This window comes from Physcomitrium patens, chromosome 23, assembly GCF_059467195.1.
Source record: "Physcomitrium patens ecotype Gransden chromosome 23, ASM5946719v1, whole genome shotgun sequence".
NCBI lineage: Eukaryota > Viridiplantae > Streptophyta > Bryopsida > Funariales > Funariaceae > Physcomitrium > Physcomitrium patens.
This window is the reverse complement of record NC_143432.1, coordinates 7,478,910-7,496,153: the sequence shown is the minus strand read 5'-3', so window position 1 is coordinate 7,496,153 and position 17,244 is coordinate 7,478,910. Positions and strand designations below refer to the sequence as shown.

The 17,244-nt window shown below is 40.8% G+C and overlaps 3 protein-coding genes and 1 long non-coding RNA gene across 5 annotated transcripts; 2 read left to right on the top strand and 2 right to left on the bottom strand.

Moving 5' to 3' along the window:
- Positions 1 to 2,490: 2,490 nt before the first annotated feature.
- LOC112275555 (uncharacterized) lies at positions 2,491 to 9,202 on the top strand. Its single transcript, XM_024506017.3, has 16 exons — positions 2,491 to 3,060; positions 3,584 to 3,709; positions 3,899 to 3,996; positions 4,225 to 4,314; positions 4,444 to 4,638; positions 4,858 to 4,961; positions 5,353 to 5,576; positions 5,790 to 5,965; positions 6,101 to 6,472; positions 6,617 to 6,681; positions 6,819 to 6,867; positions 7,018 to 7,180; positions 7,483 to 7,567; positions 7,751 to 7,820; positions 7,985 to 8,128; positions 8,508 to 9,202. Exons 1-16 carry the CDS (start codon positions 3,027 to 3,029, stop codon positions 8,847 to 8,849), a joined length of 2,337 nt encoding a protein of 778 aa, XP_024361785.1. The 5' UTR covers positions 2,491 to 3,026; the 3' UTR covers positions 8,850 to 9,202.
- LOC149986508 (uncharacterized) lies at positions 8,884 to 11,261 on the bottom strand. Its single transcript, XR_016500308.1, has 3 exons — positions 11,164 to 11,261; positions 9,900 to 10,822; positions 8,884 to 9,234 (listed from the first exon to the last, which is right to left on the bottom strand). It is a non-coding gene; the product is annotated as an uncharacterized LOC149986508 (long non-coding RNA).
- Positions 11,262 to 11,647: 386 nt separating this feature from the next.
- Positions 11,648 to 14,871, top strand: LOC112275945 (uncharacterized). Of its 2 annotated transcripts, XM_024506754.3 has the most exons (10): positions 11,648 to 11,774; positions 12,587 to 12,667; positions 12,948 to 13,037; positions 13,210 to 13,382; positions 13,647 to 13,716; positions 13,847 to 13,926; positions 14,083 to 14,145; positions 14,282 to 14,358; positions 14,585 to 14,625; positions 14,798 to 14,871. In XM_024506754.3, exons 1-10 carry the CDS (start codon positions 11,697 to 11,699, stop codon positions 14,816 to 14,818), a joined length of 774 nt encoding a protein of 257 aa, XP_024362522.1. In that variant the 5' UTR covers positions 11,648 to 11,696; the 3' UTR covers positions 14,819 to 14,871. The 2 variants fall into 2 exon arrangements, with proteins under 2 accessions (XP_024362522.1, XP_024362521.1); XM_024506753.3 differs by having other exon boundaries at positions 14,585 to 14,836.
- On the bottom strand, positions 14,758 to 16,943 carry LOC112275944 (uncharacterized). Its single transcript, XM_024506752.3, has one exon. The coding sequence runs from the start codon at positions 16,941 to 16,943 to the stop codon at positions 15,144 to 15,146; it is 1,800 nt and encodes a 599-aa protein (XP_024362520.1). The 3' UTR covers positions 14,758 to 15,143.
- Between the last annotated feature and the right edge of the window lie 301 nt (positions 16,944 to 17,244).

Genomic DNA, 17,244 nt, shown 5'->3' with positions numbered 1-17,244 from the left:
TCTGTGACATAACATTAGTTTAAAGTAGTATACAAATAAATCTTTAGAAACAAAATTGATCAAGCATATTGTCAACATTTATGGAATGACAAACTTTTAACATATCTAATTTTACCACCTTGCTATTGATGTTGTGAGCCTCTTATTTTTGACCCAGAAAAAATGATAGAAGGGAATAAAGCAAATGTGTGCTCTTGTAGATTATAATAGAAGGCATGCAGTAAAAACAATGTTGATAGAAATAATGATACACCAATTTGTGGTCTCGGTCACTATTGGGCAACAACTTCACTCCACATTTCTTCTTTTGTTTTTGCTTTTATTTTTTGTGGATTTCAATGTATCACATTATTTAGTTCAAATTGCTATGCATCTACATGAACCAAGAATCAAGTTATTTGATGCATATACACTCTTTTTTACATTAAATTTTTATTTCAAACTCGTTGCATATACTTTAATTTGAATAAAATATTAGCCAATCTAGCTCATTAAAGGCAACAATCTTTCACAATCTCATCACAACTTTCAATTCTCACAAATAAATCTAATTTTAATTTCTCTTAAAAATAGTCTTTATTAGACATTACATTACAAGTATCACAAAAATTTCACATTTATAGAACTATGAAATACTATAGATGAACTCGATTTATTTTGATGAGAAATAAAAGTATAAAGAAAGCATTACCATAGTCCTTAATTGAAGGACAATATAATGGTTGACGTAAATGATCTCTGACATTATACACTGTAATGCCACATATCATAAACATGATATAATATTTAAATTTCTTACTGGATATAACCATTTAAACTTTGATATGATTGCAAATTGTTCTTTTGCCAAATTCAAAAAGAAATTTCATGTTCTGTTAAGTTCTCATGAATTACATGAAAGAAAAATGCATGCATCTAATGAAATTATTGTTTTATCCATGCAAGACATTGATGAATCCATTCATTTTCACTTCAAATTTTCTTTCAAATTCAAGACAATGTTAAGTTTTTTGATGAAAACCAAGAGGGATGCATGTAATGAATGAGAGCCACTACATGTCTTATTGAGCAATCTTAATATATAGATTCTTATAAAAATAAACATATTTTTTATATTCAAGAATAATTTCTATTTTTTTATATTCTTAAAATATAATATTATTATATGTAGCAATCAATGATTTGTGTATTTTTTATAAAAATTAAAATTAAAATTAAAATTGAATGTTACATATTTTAAATCATATATTAAAAATATTTTCTAAAATTTATTTAATTATAAAACGTAAGTATCTTTTATTTTATGGTAGTAATTAAATTTAGTGTAGTATTAAAAAAAGCACATATTTTTTTAGTTCTTAATTACATGGATTTTTCTAATAAATTTTTAATATTTTTAAGCACTAATTTAGTTTATTAAGCACTACTTAGTAGAACTGCAAAATGAACACCCCTCTTTATTTATTTACTTTGTTTAGTTATTTTTTTATTTATTTTTTTATTTGGTATTCTTACATTATAGGTTATTGTTCTTTTGTTATTATTATAGTGTCCTTTACTCTCACTAGAACCCAACTTATTAAAAAACATGTAGAGAAAAAAATAAAATAAAAATAAAAATCCTCGCTACACTACCAACCTTATCACAACACATAAAGTTTAATTTGAAACTGCGAATGTGCATTTCATTGAAATAGTAGTAACGAAGCAATGAGCAAAGGGAGAATTCAACTGCAGTGGGAACGGTGCTCCCCACGCCTCGTCACGAACCACAGTGGCGTCGGTGTGCGTGCGGTGGTGTGCTGACGTGGAAATGCGTGCGTGGCATCGCCGACGTGGATGGGGGGGTATGGGTAGAGAGTGCACTGGGCAGAGGAGGATGTGGGGGATGCGGGATATGGCGGGACCCTTCAGAATCACCGCCAAAATTAGCAAAGCTTGATTGAAAAGTAAAGCGTAGACCACATGTGAGGCCCAAAGCGGGAGTTAGAGGAGGAAGAGTAGAGTGAAGACCCTCTTGATATTATATCTGGTCCCTCGCCAAAGATAAGAAGATGAAACAGAAGGAGACCCCACCCCCCGCTACTTATGAGGAGGTGGCCAACTTACACCCCAACTGCCTCTCCCCCATTCCCAGGACCAGATATAATTACTACCCCATTCATTAAAATGAAAAAAAAAAAAAAAAAAAAAAAAAAAAATCCAAATGAAAAATCCACTATTTTTCATCATCACTTCTGGTCCCTCTTCCAGGGGGAAGGCCCAATCAATACCCCCAAATATATACTCCATATTTGAAACCACCGCTGTGTGAACGAGGTTTCCGGAACTGAGCACATTGGAAGATCGAACGAACGAAAAATGTCGACGAAATCTGAACCAAAAGGGAAGTTTCGTCGGATGGAAGACGAAATTCGTCGTTTTACCCCGACGCGACGCAAGGCCGCGTTGAGCTTGGAAGGCTTGAGGTGAGTGTGTTGTGCGCGCTGCAGGGAGCAGGAAGCAGGGCGATCAATCATCAGGGCTCATTTCCGCGCCTGGTGATCCTCTGTCGCGACGTGGATCCGGCGTATCCGGTAGCCCTGGTCGAGCTGGCCACATAAACCCCCTGGATCGAGGCAAACGGAGCTTTGTTCACTTCGCGCGATGTATAAATCCAACTGTTGGGTTGCTTGTTGTTTGCGGTGAAGCACGCTGTTGTGGGGGATGCTGGAATGAGTGCCGGTGCGGCTTTCGATGAGTGTTTGAGTGTACTGTTTGTGATTCTTGGGTTTTTGGGTCCGTGGGGGTTTATTCGCGACGTGAATCCGAGTGTCGTGCGGGAATTAGGCAATGTAGACGTGGTTTGGGAGTGCTTCGAGGTGGGTGTGGATCCAATGCGGTGGTGCGGCGCTCGCAGGAGGAGGGTGTTGTCGTTGTTGTTGTTGTTGGTAGTGTTAATATAGTGATTGCAGATCGACTCTTGAGGTATTGGCGATTTTGGCTGAGAGCATTGGGACTCATCTGGGAGCTGCAAGCTACACCAAATGGAATCGTCGTTGATATTGAAGGCTAAATCAGGTATTCGCGCGTTCGTTGCGCATCGCGTATCCTTTTGGATTACGCGCATTCTGTGGGTATAAATCGAGCTTCTTTTTAGGTTCGGTTTGTGTCGCGCTTGGACGAATGCTGCCGCTAGGCTTTAGATTTTACGTGTATGAGACAGATCAGCTTCTCGTACTTGGTAGCTTTGGATCATTGAAGTCACGATGCATCATTTTGAGAAAATATCCACAATGTGTGAATCCAAGGGGTGGCACAGGTAGGGACTACAGTTGCTTAGAGATCGCCTGCGTGGTTTCTTTCAGAAGAATGAATGTCTGCTTTACGACCTGATTGGGTCTTGTCAGACTTTAGATTGATAGCTTAGTTAGTCGCTGTTCTCGGGCTCGTCTGAGCAGGGCACGATGCAAGCTTAGATTAAGAGTGAGAGTGGTTCTCATGTTTTTAGAATTGTTTTTTTGTTTTTCGTTTTTTTTATCAATCTCTCGAAAAGTGAACTAAGAATGTCATAACTTGACACAATATTGGTGATGGTTGGCAGCTTTGCAGAATGTAGCTGCAAAAGCAGAACGAGTTCTCACTGAAATCAAGGCTGATATCAAAGCGGATTTTGGCGGGCCTCCCACTCCGGATGGCACTACGTGGACCAATGGGAGATATATTCATGGTGAGCGCACTGAATCCGCTTTATTCTAAATTATATTTAATGTAGTTCATCTAGAATGCGGCTTCAAAGTGCTTATGAACACCTCAGCTTACGTTGGGTTTTGAATTTCGCTCTAGTCAATTGATGACTACTACACCCTTGTACTGTCCATTTTGCTTACAATTAAGGCATTCTTGCTTCTAAGCACAGATACAGAATTCAAAGCAGAGTACCCTTGGAGTGCCAAGAATGATAGTGAGAAACGGTACGAAGTTGAGTTCAAGAGACGCATTCTTGACTTGTCCAAGGTCAGTAAGAGCAGGAATGTCATTCAAAAGGATATTCCAAATGCAAATTGAATACAGGTCCGAGTGGATATGCAGTGTCTTGCGCTTTTGTTCTCAGGAGGTTTGTATGAATTGAAGAGAAACAATGAATCTCGGGTCTTTGGCTGTTAATTTGAAACACCTACAACTTGTTTTAAATTAAGTTGATTTTATTATCTGTGATTGATTGGAATTTGCTTTTAACCGTAGAAACCGGAAGATTTTCTGGAAGGGGTCGATGATGACCTTGAATCTATCGACATGCAAACTGCAATGATATATGTTGGAAACGTCCTGGAGGTATTTGTTCTTTTGCCAATCGTTCACTTGCTGGTTTGCTGAAAATGCTTTGGAACGGGTCCCTTTCCATCAATTCGATGAGTTTATGTAGTCTGAAACTTGTCTGCTTCTCACTGCTCCTACTTGCAGTTTGATGAAGAGTTGAAAGAACTTTGGTTTCAATACGTGCCAAAGAAAATGAAGGAGCTCGAGTTCTGGCGCCGATATTTCATTGCCGTCAAGCGTGTTCGACAGGAGATAATAGATGCAGACTCCAACAATTATGTGCGCATGAGTTGGTCAAGTATTGAACGCAGATTGACCTTTGGAGGCACGTTCAATGAGGTAATTGTTACGTAATAGCTTGACAACTTGAAGTTGTCGCAAACCTCAGTGGAGGTTTGCGTCGTGAATGCATATATTTTAAGTAGACATATTCGGACATATTTTTGCATGGGTTTTATTTATTAGTTTTTCATTTTTAATAACATTAAGGAACTACTATTTTTGTACACGCCCTGTATAAAGTCAAACACGCTCTTACTTGGAATGCTGTTCCTGCAGAGCCTGTGGAGGGATCCGATTGAAGAGGAAGCTGACAGCGAAGCAGTTTCTGTCACTAGTATTCCTCAATCCGTGATCATTCGACGCCTAGCAGCTGCCATCGAGTAAGCATTTTGGTCGTAATGAATCTGTAACTAGTACATAGTGCTGGTTAATGCACCCAGTAGACAGCGCAGCTACTGACGATTTGTGTTTCTTACATTTACTGTTTATATTCGCCTAGGTTTTAGTGAACTGTGTGTTTGCTGTAGACCTTATGCCTATTTTCTTTCTAGGTAATCTAAGTAATTTTCTTCGATCAACTACTTTGAATTCCTTCCAAATTCAATTGAATCTGGCATTATGTCTTCGTATGTCCTTAAGCTATTGAGATGCCAGGTGCGATTGAGAAATGCGAACATCGTCCTTTGTCAGTTATCTTGTGGACAATGCAAGCGAGTTTTTTTTATTGCTTTGTTGACATAAATCTGAACGTTGGTGGATTTGACAACACAGGACTGGTAGATCGGCAAAGAGTATGCAAGAATTAGTAATTCAAGGTGGACGACTTTTGGACAAGGATGTTTTACCCAGTAATGGCGATTGGTCTGGTATTGTCTCAGGCTTTGCTGCTATGAGACGGTTGAGTGCCGGTCGTGGCAAGGACAGCAAATCAAGATTCTCAAAGACTACCAGTCTTGGAGATTACCATACCTTGCTGTGGTCACTTTTTGATGCAGGTGTGTCTTATCTTGCTTCATGCGCTGAATGTGAGCATTTTATTATTTTTTCTTACATTTTGGTATGTCACGTTTTGATGTTTGAATTGTCACATGAACCAGCAATAGAAAACAAGAATTTCCAAAGACCTGTCCTCACCTTCTGTTCAGGTTGCATCTGTTAATCCAAATTTCCTTTTCATTGTTGTGACCACTTAGCTTTGTCAACTGCAGATACCCAGCACGAGGATCAGGTAGACAAGAAATTATCATTCACCGCTAGTCCGAACCTTCCGAGAGATATTCATGGAGCCCCGCCAGAGAGCTTTGTTGCACGGCTAGCTGAAATTATGGCTGAAATCAAAACTGAGCAAGGCATGGGGGAGTTTTGGCTAGAAGTAATAAAAGAGGTACTACCTCCTACTACATTCTGGTCAAATGTAGTTTGTTATAAATATGTTTAGTGATGTTGCTATCAATTGTTAGCGATGTCTTACCGAGTTCCATTTTACTTAAAAAGAAAGCTAACAGACCCTTATGTGCAGCTGCGGCGCCGGTGGAAAGAAGGGGTCCCAATATCTCTTTTGCCAGTTGACGAAAGTCCTGATCTGCGCTACTGCCTGCTTCACCAGCAATTGCAGTTAATAAACTGTTGTATTGCCAGGCGCAAGAAGCGCGCTGCAGATTTAGAATCTCTTGAAATTCTGAACTCTTATTTAGCTCATGAAGATAACTCTTCTGCAGAGAGCACTGATAATCACCTAGCACCTTCTGAAAGCCTTAACATAAAGGCTCCAGTGCTACTCTACGCTAAGTTAAAGACTGGTGAAAAAGTTCTTAGAGTTGGAGCGGACCATCCAGCAGCTGACCTTCTAATGTTGGAGACTGGAGAACCAGTATATTCACCTATTACTCAAGTAAGTCGATGGATTCACCTTTTTGATTTAGTCTCATGATGTTCCGTTTGCTTACGAGGGGAAAAAATCCACTCAGAAGTAAAGCCCATAGTTCTGGTGAAGTACCACAATCTTTGTTCAACGTATTATTCTCTTGCTCTGCAGGATAATCCTATCATGACAGAGGATGCCATAATGGAAGCGGAGGAACTTATTCTTCGCACTAGAAGGTGAGCAGAGAAAGTTACACTCAAACCCAAGACTGTTTTGGCTGTTCTTTAAATACATGTTGAAATGCGTGTTGCATACACATGAGGTCATACAAGGGCTTCCAAATTTCCAACCAACTGACTCCATTATTTTACAGTGTTGGAGCTGGCTGTTCACAGCTTCTATCTGATATGCAAGCCTTCAAGGTAATAGTCAAAGACGTGAAGTTTATTCAATTTCGTCTTTGGAGAGTAGTGAAGGTCGGTATTGCATTATAAGGATGGGTTTCCACAAGTTTGTCTAGAACCAAGTTCTTGTGGATTTACTTACTGAGAGTGGTTTTGATTCTTGTTCAGGCCGCCAATCCTGGATGTATATTGGAAGACTTTGTGCGATGGTACTCCCCTTTGGATTGGAGGGAGGAACCAGGGACTGGCCTTATGTTCCAAGGCAGTGCGGAAAATGCAGGGGAGTATGGAGCTATTCGAGGCTATCTTAGTGCACGCATGCAATGTCAAGGTAGATTTGAATGCTTGATTATTACCAGTGAGAGAACTGTTCCAATTATTTAAAATTTTGACCAGGAAATAGGTAACTTGAAGTCTGTTTAAACTTTGGTTCCACTGTTTTCGGCTATTCCGCCGCTGAGGTTTTCAATCTCTCCTTACATGATTGCAAGTTTTCGGTCCATCTTGGCTGCATTGCTGTGCGTTCCCAATGTCTGGCTATAAAAAAAAGTGGCGTGGCATCGTCACCTGAAAGTAACGTAGTGATGTAAATTTTTAGTCTAAAATACCTACATGATGGAATGTGATAATCAGGGAATTTGTGGCAAGAGCTATGGGCATCCTCCCGACCAGTGCCGGCCCTCAAGCAATCTCCGCTGTTTGATGAGGAACTTGCTGGGTAAGGTTCTCCTGAAGATGGGTACGGGAATTTTTATATATTTATTTCGACAGAATGACGCCAGCGGGCGTTGACTAATATTTGTGAATTGCGTGACTCATTGCGTGAGTTCAGTGGTGGTTGCATATTTGGAATGCCTCTCTTGACTAAGATTCGTATTCTATTGGGTGGTGGTTTTTCCAGTGAGAGCACCCTCGATGTACTGGAAGATGTGGCTCCATCAGATCTTTTTGAGCAACTCTTTCTAGCTGCAGTATGTGCCTATTTCGTAACTTTGATATTGATTTCTTTCAAACCGGTGTATGATTGTAAGTTTCGGTAATTGCATTGCGTATGTAGCTCAGAACATGGGATTCATATCTTACAGAGCCTTGAACATGGCTGCAGAAACTAACATCTCGTCTTTTGCCCCGACAGCTTGGTGCAGGTGTTGCAATTGTAGAGGCCGCTCCTGCAGCCAAAACAGAAACACTTGCAAGATGTTTAAAAGAGTGCACCGAGTATTTGGTGATTACGTGTGAACGGGAAATGAGCTCTTCCAAACTTGAACGTCTCTGTGAGGTAATCACATCTATGCCTGTTTGAATGTCATGATCATGGATTCTTTGAAGTCTCTTTGAATCAGATCACCAGTTAGGCTCGTAGCTGTGGTAGATATTTCTCGAAGTTGGTGTACTGTCAATCTCGCAGTTGTGGAACTTGTAGGAGTGATCTTTACAATATGAATTAGGCTATATCTTTTTTGTCCGTCCAATTTATTCCTTTCCTCTCGGCAGAGCCAAGGAATTCATCACTCCTGGAATATTGGAAGCAGCGAAGATGTTACACAGTTTGCTGAAAACATCAATGACAGATTCACAGCATCTGTGGAAGTGTACACCGTGGAAATCACGTGGTTATCAAGTAACAGTTAATGATATATGTCCAACCATTCGTGCAGGTGTACGAAGATATGGAGTTTGCCCTTCATTTAGCGCAATGCGGATCACCCGTGGAAGCAGAGGCACCTTCCGGACCACCAGGTACCACAGTTGTAACTAATGACGACAGTTATGATTTGCCAGAGCCAATTCCCTTCTTGGAAGCCGAGAAAGTCACATTCCAGAGATCTGTTGATTATCAACAGGCCCAACAATTTGTCAAAACTGACTTTGGACAACTGTTCTCACGGATGTTTGAAGTCAAATCTTCCCTATTTGATAAGAAGCATTTGAGTCCCCTTCATGCCGACGAGGAGAGGAGGCCAGTATCTACTGTTGCAGGAGAGTGCACCTTTGTATAGCTACAGGTTCCTAATTACTTACGTACGCGGACTCTACACAGCTCACAAACTTGAAGTGCACAAGCATCATGTGTGACTTGGAGTCGTTGATTTTGTGGAGTTAATATCTCGAGTAGGAAACAATGAGATGCCCGTATGTGTCTTCTGGCTTTTATCATCTCCAGCCAGATTTAGATAGAATATTGAGAGATGAAGACAGCCGAACAACACTGAAGTGCAAAACTTGGCTGGAAACGTAGGTCCTGTAGGCAGGCTTTGTTTTTACATTCTGCAGTATCCATCCCCCTATATTGCAAGTGTAAATAACCTGGATGTGCATTGTGTAATGTAAAGGAAAAGCCCTCATTTATGAATTTTATTGTGGGTGAACTCTTGCTCCTTTAATCTGCATTGGTTTCCACAGATTGAATCTCTATGTGTTTCAATTAAATTGTTGCTAACAGTGTTCAAATGCCAATAGATGTGTTTCTTACACTGTTCAAATTCTCTAGTTATTAAGTGCGGGGACGTTAGTGAAGTAGGGCTGTTTTGGTCTTCTATTAGATCAACAAAAACTTCACCACCATAGAACAATGACTTATTTTTTCAAATGCCAATTATGCAAATTGACATAGTTATGTCAATTTGTATGACACTTTTTTTTATGTTAAAAAACCAAATCGTAAAACGATTGGTGTTGAGGTTATTGTGACGCTCATTGGTACTTTCCCGATGTAATATGCAATGTCATTGAATCAACTATTGACGTACATGTATTAATTAATTTCTTGCTGTAACATGTGATTGTTCAATTGAATAATTTTGTTATTGTTTCAATAAAGGCATTTGTACTAAGTAAATTTTCTTATGATGTAAGGTTTAATTTTTATTTGTTAAAAAAATCAACACTATTGTTATTATTATTATTATTATTATTTTATTCCAGTACATTTATGAAGTTAACAACAATTTTTTTTGAATTTTTTCAATGTTATTAAGTACCATGCTTGAGGTAGATTTTAATCCACAATACATTTTACTAAATTAATTTTAAGCAGGATTTATTATTACCAGGTTACATAGATTTGTTTTATTTATCTTATAATAATAGCATGTATAAATAAAAGAATTTATTTTTATTTTTTAAAAGTATCTTGGATATATGTCATCTTAGGCATTTGGTTCTTTTCTATAAATACACCTTTTCTTGATTCTTACTTGGTTAATTAAACAATATGAATATCAAATTTAAAGTTCAACCAATGGATATTGTCCAAGGAATTTAAAAAAAAGATACCAATTAAATGTTGATATGGTCGTTTTTTTAATGTTACTAACTGATTTGTTTTTGTAAATTTAATTTTTAAAAGTTCACAAAGTAAGTCAAGGCAAATTTCATGGAATAAATTTTTATGATCACAAAAAAAAAAAAAAAAAAAAAAAAAAAACAAGTATACTGTAATTCTGTTTGTGTTAATTTCTACAAACTTTCAAAAATCCGATTTTTTAATGTGATTCATAGATTGATTAATAGAGGTTACACTTACATGAACATAGTGGAGTCTAGATTTCAATATATTATTCTTTGCAGAAAATGAAAATAGTATTGCCCTTGCAAAACAATGAATTTTCCTAATTTTTCTTTTTCTTTTTCTTTTTTTTCATTTTTCATTTTTCTTTTTTTTTGTAATTAACAATTGTTGTTGTTTTGAGATTGTGATATTTTAATATTTTAGTTGAATTTTATTTGAAATAGTATTTTTAATAAAGCATTGTTAGTGCTGATAGCGGCCTGAAAAATCCAATTTACAAGTAGAATTAGATACCGAAGCTTGATTGAAGAGAGTTTGTAATGAAAATCTCTTTGTATAGGAATGAGACTATACATGTTAATTTTTTCTTAAATAATTATCTTAATACCACATAATCATATGTATTTCTCATGTATCCTTTTGATAAAGTTGGAAATAACTTACATAAAACTCTCTCTTCACCTATATTCCAAAAAAAATAAAAATAAATAAATTGACATCTATACATCATAAGATCCAATAAACACCACAAAACATTTGATGAATCTTTAATTCTTAAAACTTTATTGAATCAATTTTTACAAAAAACAAAAAACAAAAAGACAAAGGAGAAGATAAACACAAACTTGTAACTGGGGAATATCTTTTAAAATCATTTACACAATAATATAATAAATAATTAAATTAGTTACAAAGGCACAATTCATTCTAACATTACTAATATTATTAATTTAGAGAAACCAGATATATATATATATATATATATATATAGATATATATTACACCATCAACATGTTCCATACTATTTTTTTTTTATCAATATCAATCCTTTTAGCATCAAAAAAAATCACCCCATTCCAACAATACAAATCAAAGAGCTCTCAGCAATGTCACCAAAATTCAGCTCAATTTTAAAACCATTGGATTTTACACTCCTCAACGACCCTTCAAAATGTTTTGCGACTGATCGGATCAGAGAAAAGAATTAAAAAAAAGTAAAATGTTACAATCAGGAAAGTAAAAAATAAAGAGAAATCAATTGCGAAAAAGCAAAAAGGTGCAGACCAGCAGGGTGTGGGGGGGGGGGGGGGGGGGGGGGGGACCCAGATACGCAAGCACCGAACATTTGGACGATGTCGGAAGAAGCATCACGAGCTCGATCTGACGACGCTGGATCCTCTCCGATCGCAGCAATCCGAGGAAAGAGCCCGGCGCACCACATTTTCCTCGCTGGGTTTTGGTCCATTTGGCGTTTTCTTGTAGGGTTTCGCACCATTCTCCTTCTGTTTGGTTGGTTTTGCAAAGCATCAGCGCCCAAGGGAGGAAGTGCTGCGAGATGGGTCACTTGTACGCTCTAGACTTCGATGGCGTTTTGTGCGACAGCTGCGGCGAGAGCTCCCTCTCCGGTCTTAAGGTTACTCATCCAGAACCCCCGGCCGTTGCTTGCTACTCGCCCATTTGCGCCTTTGATCTGTGCCTCGTCTTAATTCCAGTATATATTGTGGGATAGGCCAGAGTGTGATGATTCATGTGTGGGAGTTTAGGATAGTGTAGAGGTACGCTTTGAAACTGTCTATAGCTGGCTGGGTTTTGGTTCGTGTCGAAGAATTTGAATGGAAACGAGGTTTCATTCTTGCGAAGGATTCTCTTGGTCATCTTTGGTTGAGTACATAGCTGGCAATTCTCGTAACAGAGGAGATTTTTTTTCAAGAGATTAAGTGCTGCTGCTGCTGCTGCTGCTGCAATGGTTAAGTAAGCCTAGATGCAATTGAGGGGTAGTGTTTTTCGTTCCATGGGCATGAATTCCGCAATGCTCTTTCACTGTGCTGGTATTAATTTTGTATGGCAGCTTCTCAGAACACTGACTCTATGGTTGATTTTCCCATCGTGCACAGTTTTTGTCTCTCTGAGTGAAATTTGTGTTATGGTTTGACACGCATTACACTCCGATTACGCAAGCATGAATCCGAAGAAGACTTTTCATGAAAAATTGTGTGTTACTAGAGAATTTAATTGAGAAATACATGGTACAGAAGTCTGGATCGAGCTTTTTTGGGGTCTCATTCTTTCATTTTCCTCATGCCTCGAAGCTCGTATTGGCCCTAGTTAGCGACACAATGCGTATGAAATTCACCTATCACCTGTAACACGTACGTCAATTTTTTTGCTATTTTGGTGATCAAAATTCTGGAGCCCTGATTTTCGGATGTGAATTGCTCTGCGCAGGCTGCTAAGATTCGATACCCAGAGCTTTTTACAGGCGTAGACACAGCTACGGAGAACTGGATTCTTGACAGCATGCGCACTGTATTGCCTCACCTTGTAGAATGATTGTGATAATTGTGTGGTCAACAGCATGGTGCTTCTTCCAAATCAATAGGTAGCCAATTGAGAGCTTTAGGTTTCAAGGAGTTGATTCAGGTGTATTCTGCCGAGTCGTTTTCTCATCCTAGTCGTTGCTGGTTCTGTAGCCGGACAAATTTAGTCTCTGGTTCAATTTGGAGTACAGATAGTCTCTGCGTGGGATTGAGGTGGTCTTGACTTCAACAGGGACTATTATTCATGGTGATGTGTTCGTTCTGAGCAGGTGCGGCCAGTAGTGGAGACTGGATATGAAAACATTTTGCTTGTGCGGCTGCTTTTAGAGATCAAGGTCCCTCACGTGCGGAAGTCTTCGGTATGTAGAGAGGAACTTGAACGCTGTAGAGTTCTGGATATTGTACTTTCTGCAGTTCATATCATTTATATCAGGAGAATTAGCTTGTCTCAAGGTTGGAACCTTGCATGAGACGGATGAATGACTTCACTATGATTATGTGTGCTATAATGCGGCCGGTTTGAATGAACAGGTGGCGGAGAAACTGTCTGTGGAAGACATTTTGGTAGATTGGGAGCATGGCATCAAACCAGTGGTGATGAAAGAGTGGAATGAGAGTAACAAAGAGGAGCTGGTGGAACTTTATGGGAAAGTGCGTGATGAGTGGATGGAGCATGATTTTCACGGCTGGATTGGTGCTAATAGGTATGTATTCATTCATCAACTCATATTTCTTGCAGGCATTCGGCGCCTAATTTGATTCTGCTGTAGTATATGATTCTTCACTTCCGCCTCTGATAAGCCCATTTGTTATCTGTCAATACAAACGATATTATGTTTGATTGTTGTGAAGCGAGAGTATTGTAATGTACGCATGTTTTTGTTCTGCGAGTGTTCGAAAATATTCCTCTCGGTGGAGTTTCCCTTTTTAACGAACGGTGTACAAAATGTTTGAATCTATTCGCACAGCTTCTACCTAGGGATAGCAGATGCTTTGAAATGGTCATCATCGACCGTGTTCATCGTGACAACAAAACAAGTAAGTTGCTTCTTTAGTTTCCTTCAACTCAATAAGATTCGAACATCTTTACACTGTTCTCGTTTACACTTTACAAAGCAATGCTCATGTATCATTTTTGCTCTCTTGACCAACCTTGGTTATATTCTAGGCTCGATTTACGTCAGCACTGCTTAAGGAATTAGCGGGTGTTGACTTCCCAATGGATCGCATATACGGCCTTGGTAGTGGGTAAGCTTCTCTTCGCAGTTCAGGGTTCATGGTATTGCTATTCCGCAATAATGATGTACTTCTTGACAAGACAAAGACCACTTAGAAGTTTTTCTTCAATTTTTCTTTTGTGATCCTTATTTTTCGTGGATGTTAACATTGACACTGCCCAGTCAGACCCAAAGTCGAGGTGTTAAAGCAGCTGCAAGAGCGAGTTGAACATGAAGGCTTGACCCTCCAGTATGTTCAATCTCTCATTTCCTGTCGTTAACTTATCTTTAGTGTCCTACTTGCTTCGTCTTGAGGTGGTTTATTCATTTCCAGATTACGTGTAACCATATGAGTTGATTAATATATGCATATGCCGTATCAACAGTTTTGTGGAAGACAGACTTGCCACGCTGCGCAACGTCATCAAGCTCCCAGCACTTGACAGTTGGAACTTGTACTTAGGTAATATCAAGATCACTGGATAGTGTATAATTCTCTAGTTTCTCTGGTTTCTCTACATGTTGGTCTAAGTATGATTCAGTGCCATTTAAGAGACTGTTCGCTTACTCTTGTCTTTTGTTGAAGTAATTTTATGTGATAGATATTTGCGAGAAACATGTTCCTTAATGCCTTTTCAACCTGAATTTTTCAACTGCATCATACCTCAACTTTGTGGACTGTCTTGCAGGTACCTGGGGTTACAACACCCGAAGTGAAAGAGAAGAAACGGTCAGCATTTCACGTATTCACGTCCTTGATCTTCCCCACTTCTGTGCACGATTGAAGTAAAAGTTCCTAGTGGCGTTAAGTCTTCAATTATCGGCGTCCGCTATGTCATTGTTAGGTGCCCTTACCAATTGATTGATTTAGATTTGCATTCGTTTTCATTTTATATGTGCAGATATCACATCATTTATATTAAAACGGTCGATTGAACTCGCATCATCTCGTGAGTGGTGCTCTGATTCTCCACAAGCTTGCAATGTCCAGGCTCAGCTACGAAGCCCTTGAATGTTATAAACGAATCTAGAAACTTGGACTACGGCAGCAACTGTCCTGAAAAAAACTTAGTTTTCGTTTCGATCGTTTCTAAATTCTAGCAATCGTGCTTAAATCCCCGTTGCAAGTTGCCTGGAATTATCTCACGAACAACTAGTAACAATTACGCATGAATGGAGGGAGCACCAACTTGGCCAGTAACAAAACAACCAATGAATCGTCGAGTCCTGAGCAAAAAACCTGCCTGCTTAGATGGTGATCGGCATTGGAGATGGCGACACAGCAGAGAACACCGCCCGCTTGTTTCTTCCCGTTAGCCAATGGAAGGAAAACCTCCTCGAGAATGAGCCTTGTTTGGAGATTGGGTCCGAGAACAACTTCCCCGACACATCCCTGCTACAGGATTTATGCATTTTCCCATCCTGGTCCACGCCCAGTGACGTCTCCGACAACGATCGCCGGCAGAGACTCACACTTCCCTTCTCTTCTGGCAATCGGCTCAGCGACGAGGACCGTTGCTTGAAATCACTCGAATCCTTCTGCAGCGTTACCAATACCACCGCAGATGGCGAAGAAGAAGAAGCCGAGGATGATGACGACGACGACGCACTGGAATGTCTGTACAAGTCTCTGCGTCCTTCCTCGTCTTCGATGACCTCGCCTCGCTCAATGTCGATGTCAATCCACTGGTCCCCGAAACCAGGCGAGTAGGAATCCTCCAGATAATCCCCCGGAGAGAACGGATTCGAGCTCACCGGTGCAAGAAGCTCCCGAACTCGTGCCAATGTCTGAGGATTGTAGAGCCCTCTGCTTGCCCAGAACAGCTCATCATTCGCGGGCGTGCCGCTCGCGCTCGCAAGCTCGGGGATGCTATCAGACAGAGCGCTTCGGTGCGTGGGCTTGGAGGGTGCCCAGTCCCGACCAGGGCGACCTGGATATGGCGTTGGCTCGATCATCAGGATCCAGCTGGAAGGATCCACAATGTACTCGTAGCTGCCCATGGAATACGACCTTGCGGCGCTTCCCATGAGCCTGCGAGAATCGGACTTCACCCTCGCCGCCACTCTCCCTAGCTCCACTGTAATATCTCGCTGCATGCCGTGTTCATCCGTGATGCGGATCGTGGGCGCTACGGGGCTCGGCGGCTCAACTTTGCACTCCTCGTGATGGGTTCCTTCGAGCTCCTGAATCTCTTGGATTTCGTTTAAGTCCGAGTTCTGGTCTTCCTCCATCACATCACTTATCCGGAAGCTGTTCTGGTAGCTGCCATGGATGCTTCCATGGAGGCTTCGAAACCGTCGTGACTCTTGGATGAGCTGCTCTTCCAGCGACAACCGCCGCTGGTGATCGTGGTGGATGAACCTGTAGGAATTCATTGCGTCGTCGGTCGAGACGCCACAAACCTCGAGCTGTCCGTGTCGGGAAGAGCCTGCAGCGCCATGAATGGGCTCCGGGAGGAGGCTTCGGCGACACACTGGACAAGTCGAGTTCGACAACAGCCATGTGTCGATGCAATCCAAGTGAAAGGCATGCTTGCACTTGGGCAATAACCGCAGTCGATCGTCGTCTCCGAACTCCGTCAAACAGACTGCGCAATCGGTGCTGTCCTTCAACCCTCGAATCGAGCCGAATGTGAACACGGGAAGCGTGTCGATGAAAGCTTGCTCCACGCCCGCATCGTGGAGATGGAACAAGTGCTGAAGCTGGCCATGGAGCGCGCTCACGAGCGGGCTGTGGTAGCGCGCGGGAGGGTGGCGCTGTCGCGCCATACACCGCGCGAGCAAATGGAGCAGCCCAGACAGAATGAAGACCAAACTAAGAATCGCGAGAATCACAATCACGCTCCCGTTAATGTGCGGGTCTCCGGAACCAGATGCTGTGGTGGTGGGTATTCGCCGTTGGTCTGCGGGAGGTAGGATGCTCGGGTACACGTTCTGATACGTGGGTGCACTCCGCGCGTGATTGAGCTCTCCTTCTGGTGGCACCGCTGGAATGAACACGAATGGAGACGTTCTCGTAGTGTCGGTGGGAGGAGCTGCGGAGGACATTCTCTTCACACTGCAGTGGCAAATGACGGTTTTGCAAAAAGTGTCAAGGCAGGGTCACTGATCTTGCTCCTCCAACATTATCCTGTGCATTGTGACGACCTTGCAGGTGCCCACGAAAGCATGGATCTTTGCTAATTTGTTGCACCGGGTTTCTAGAATAGGCTCTTTCCGAAAACTTTCCAGTTCAATGACGAGGTGGCTGAGGAGTACTTATTCGATCTCAACTGCCGCAGCAGCATCGTATCTGAGCAGCTTATAGGTCGTGGCCATCTTGGAGTTTCGGTAAGTGCTACTTCCATGG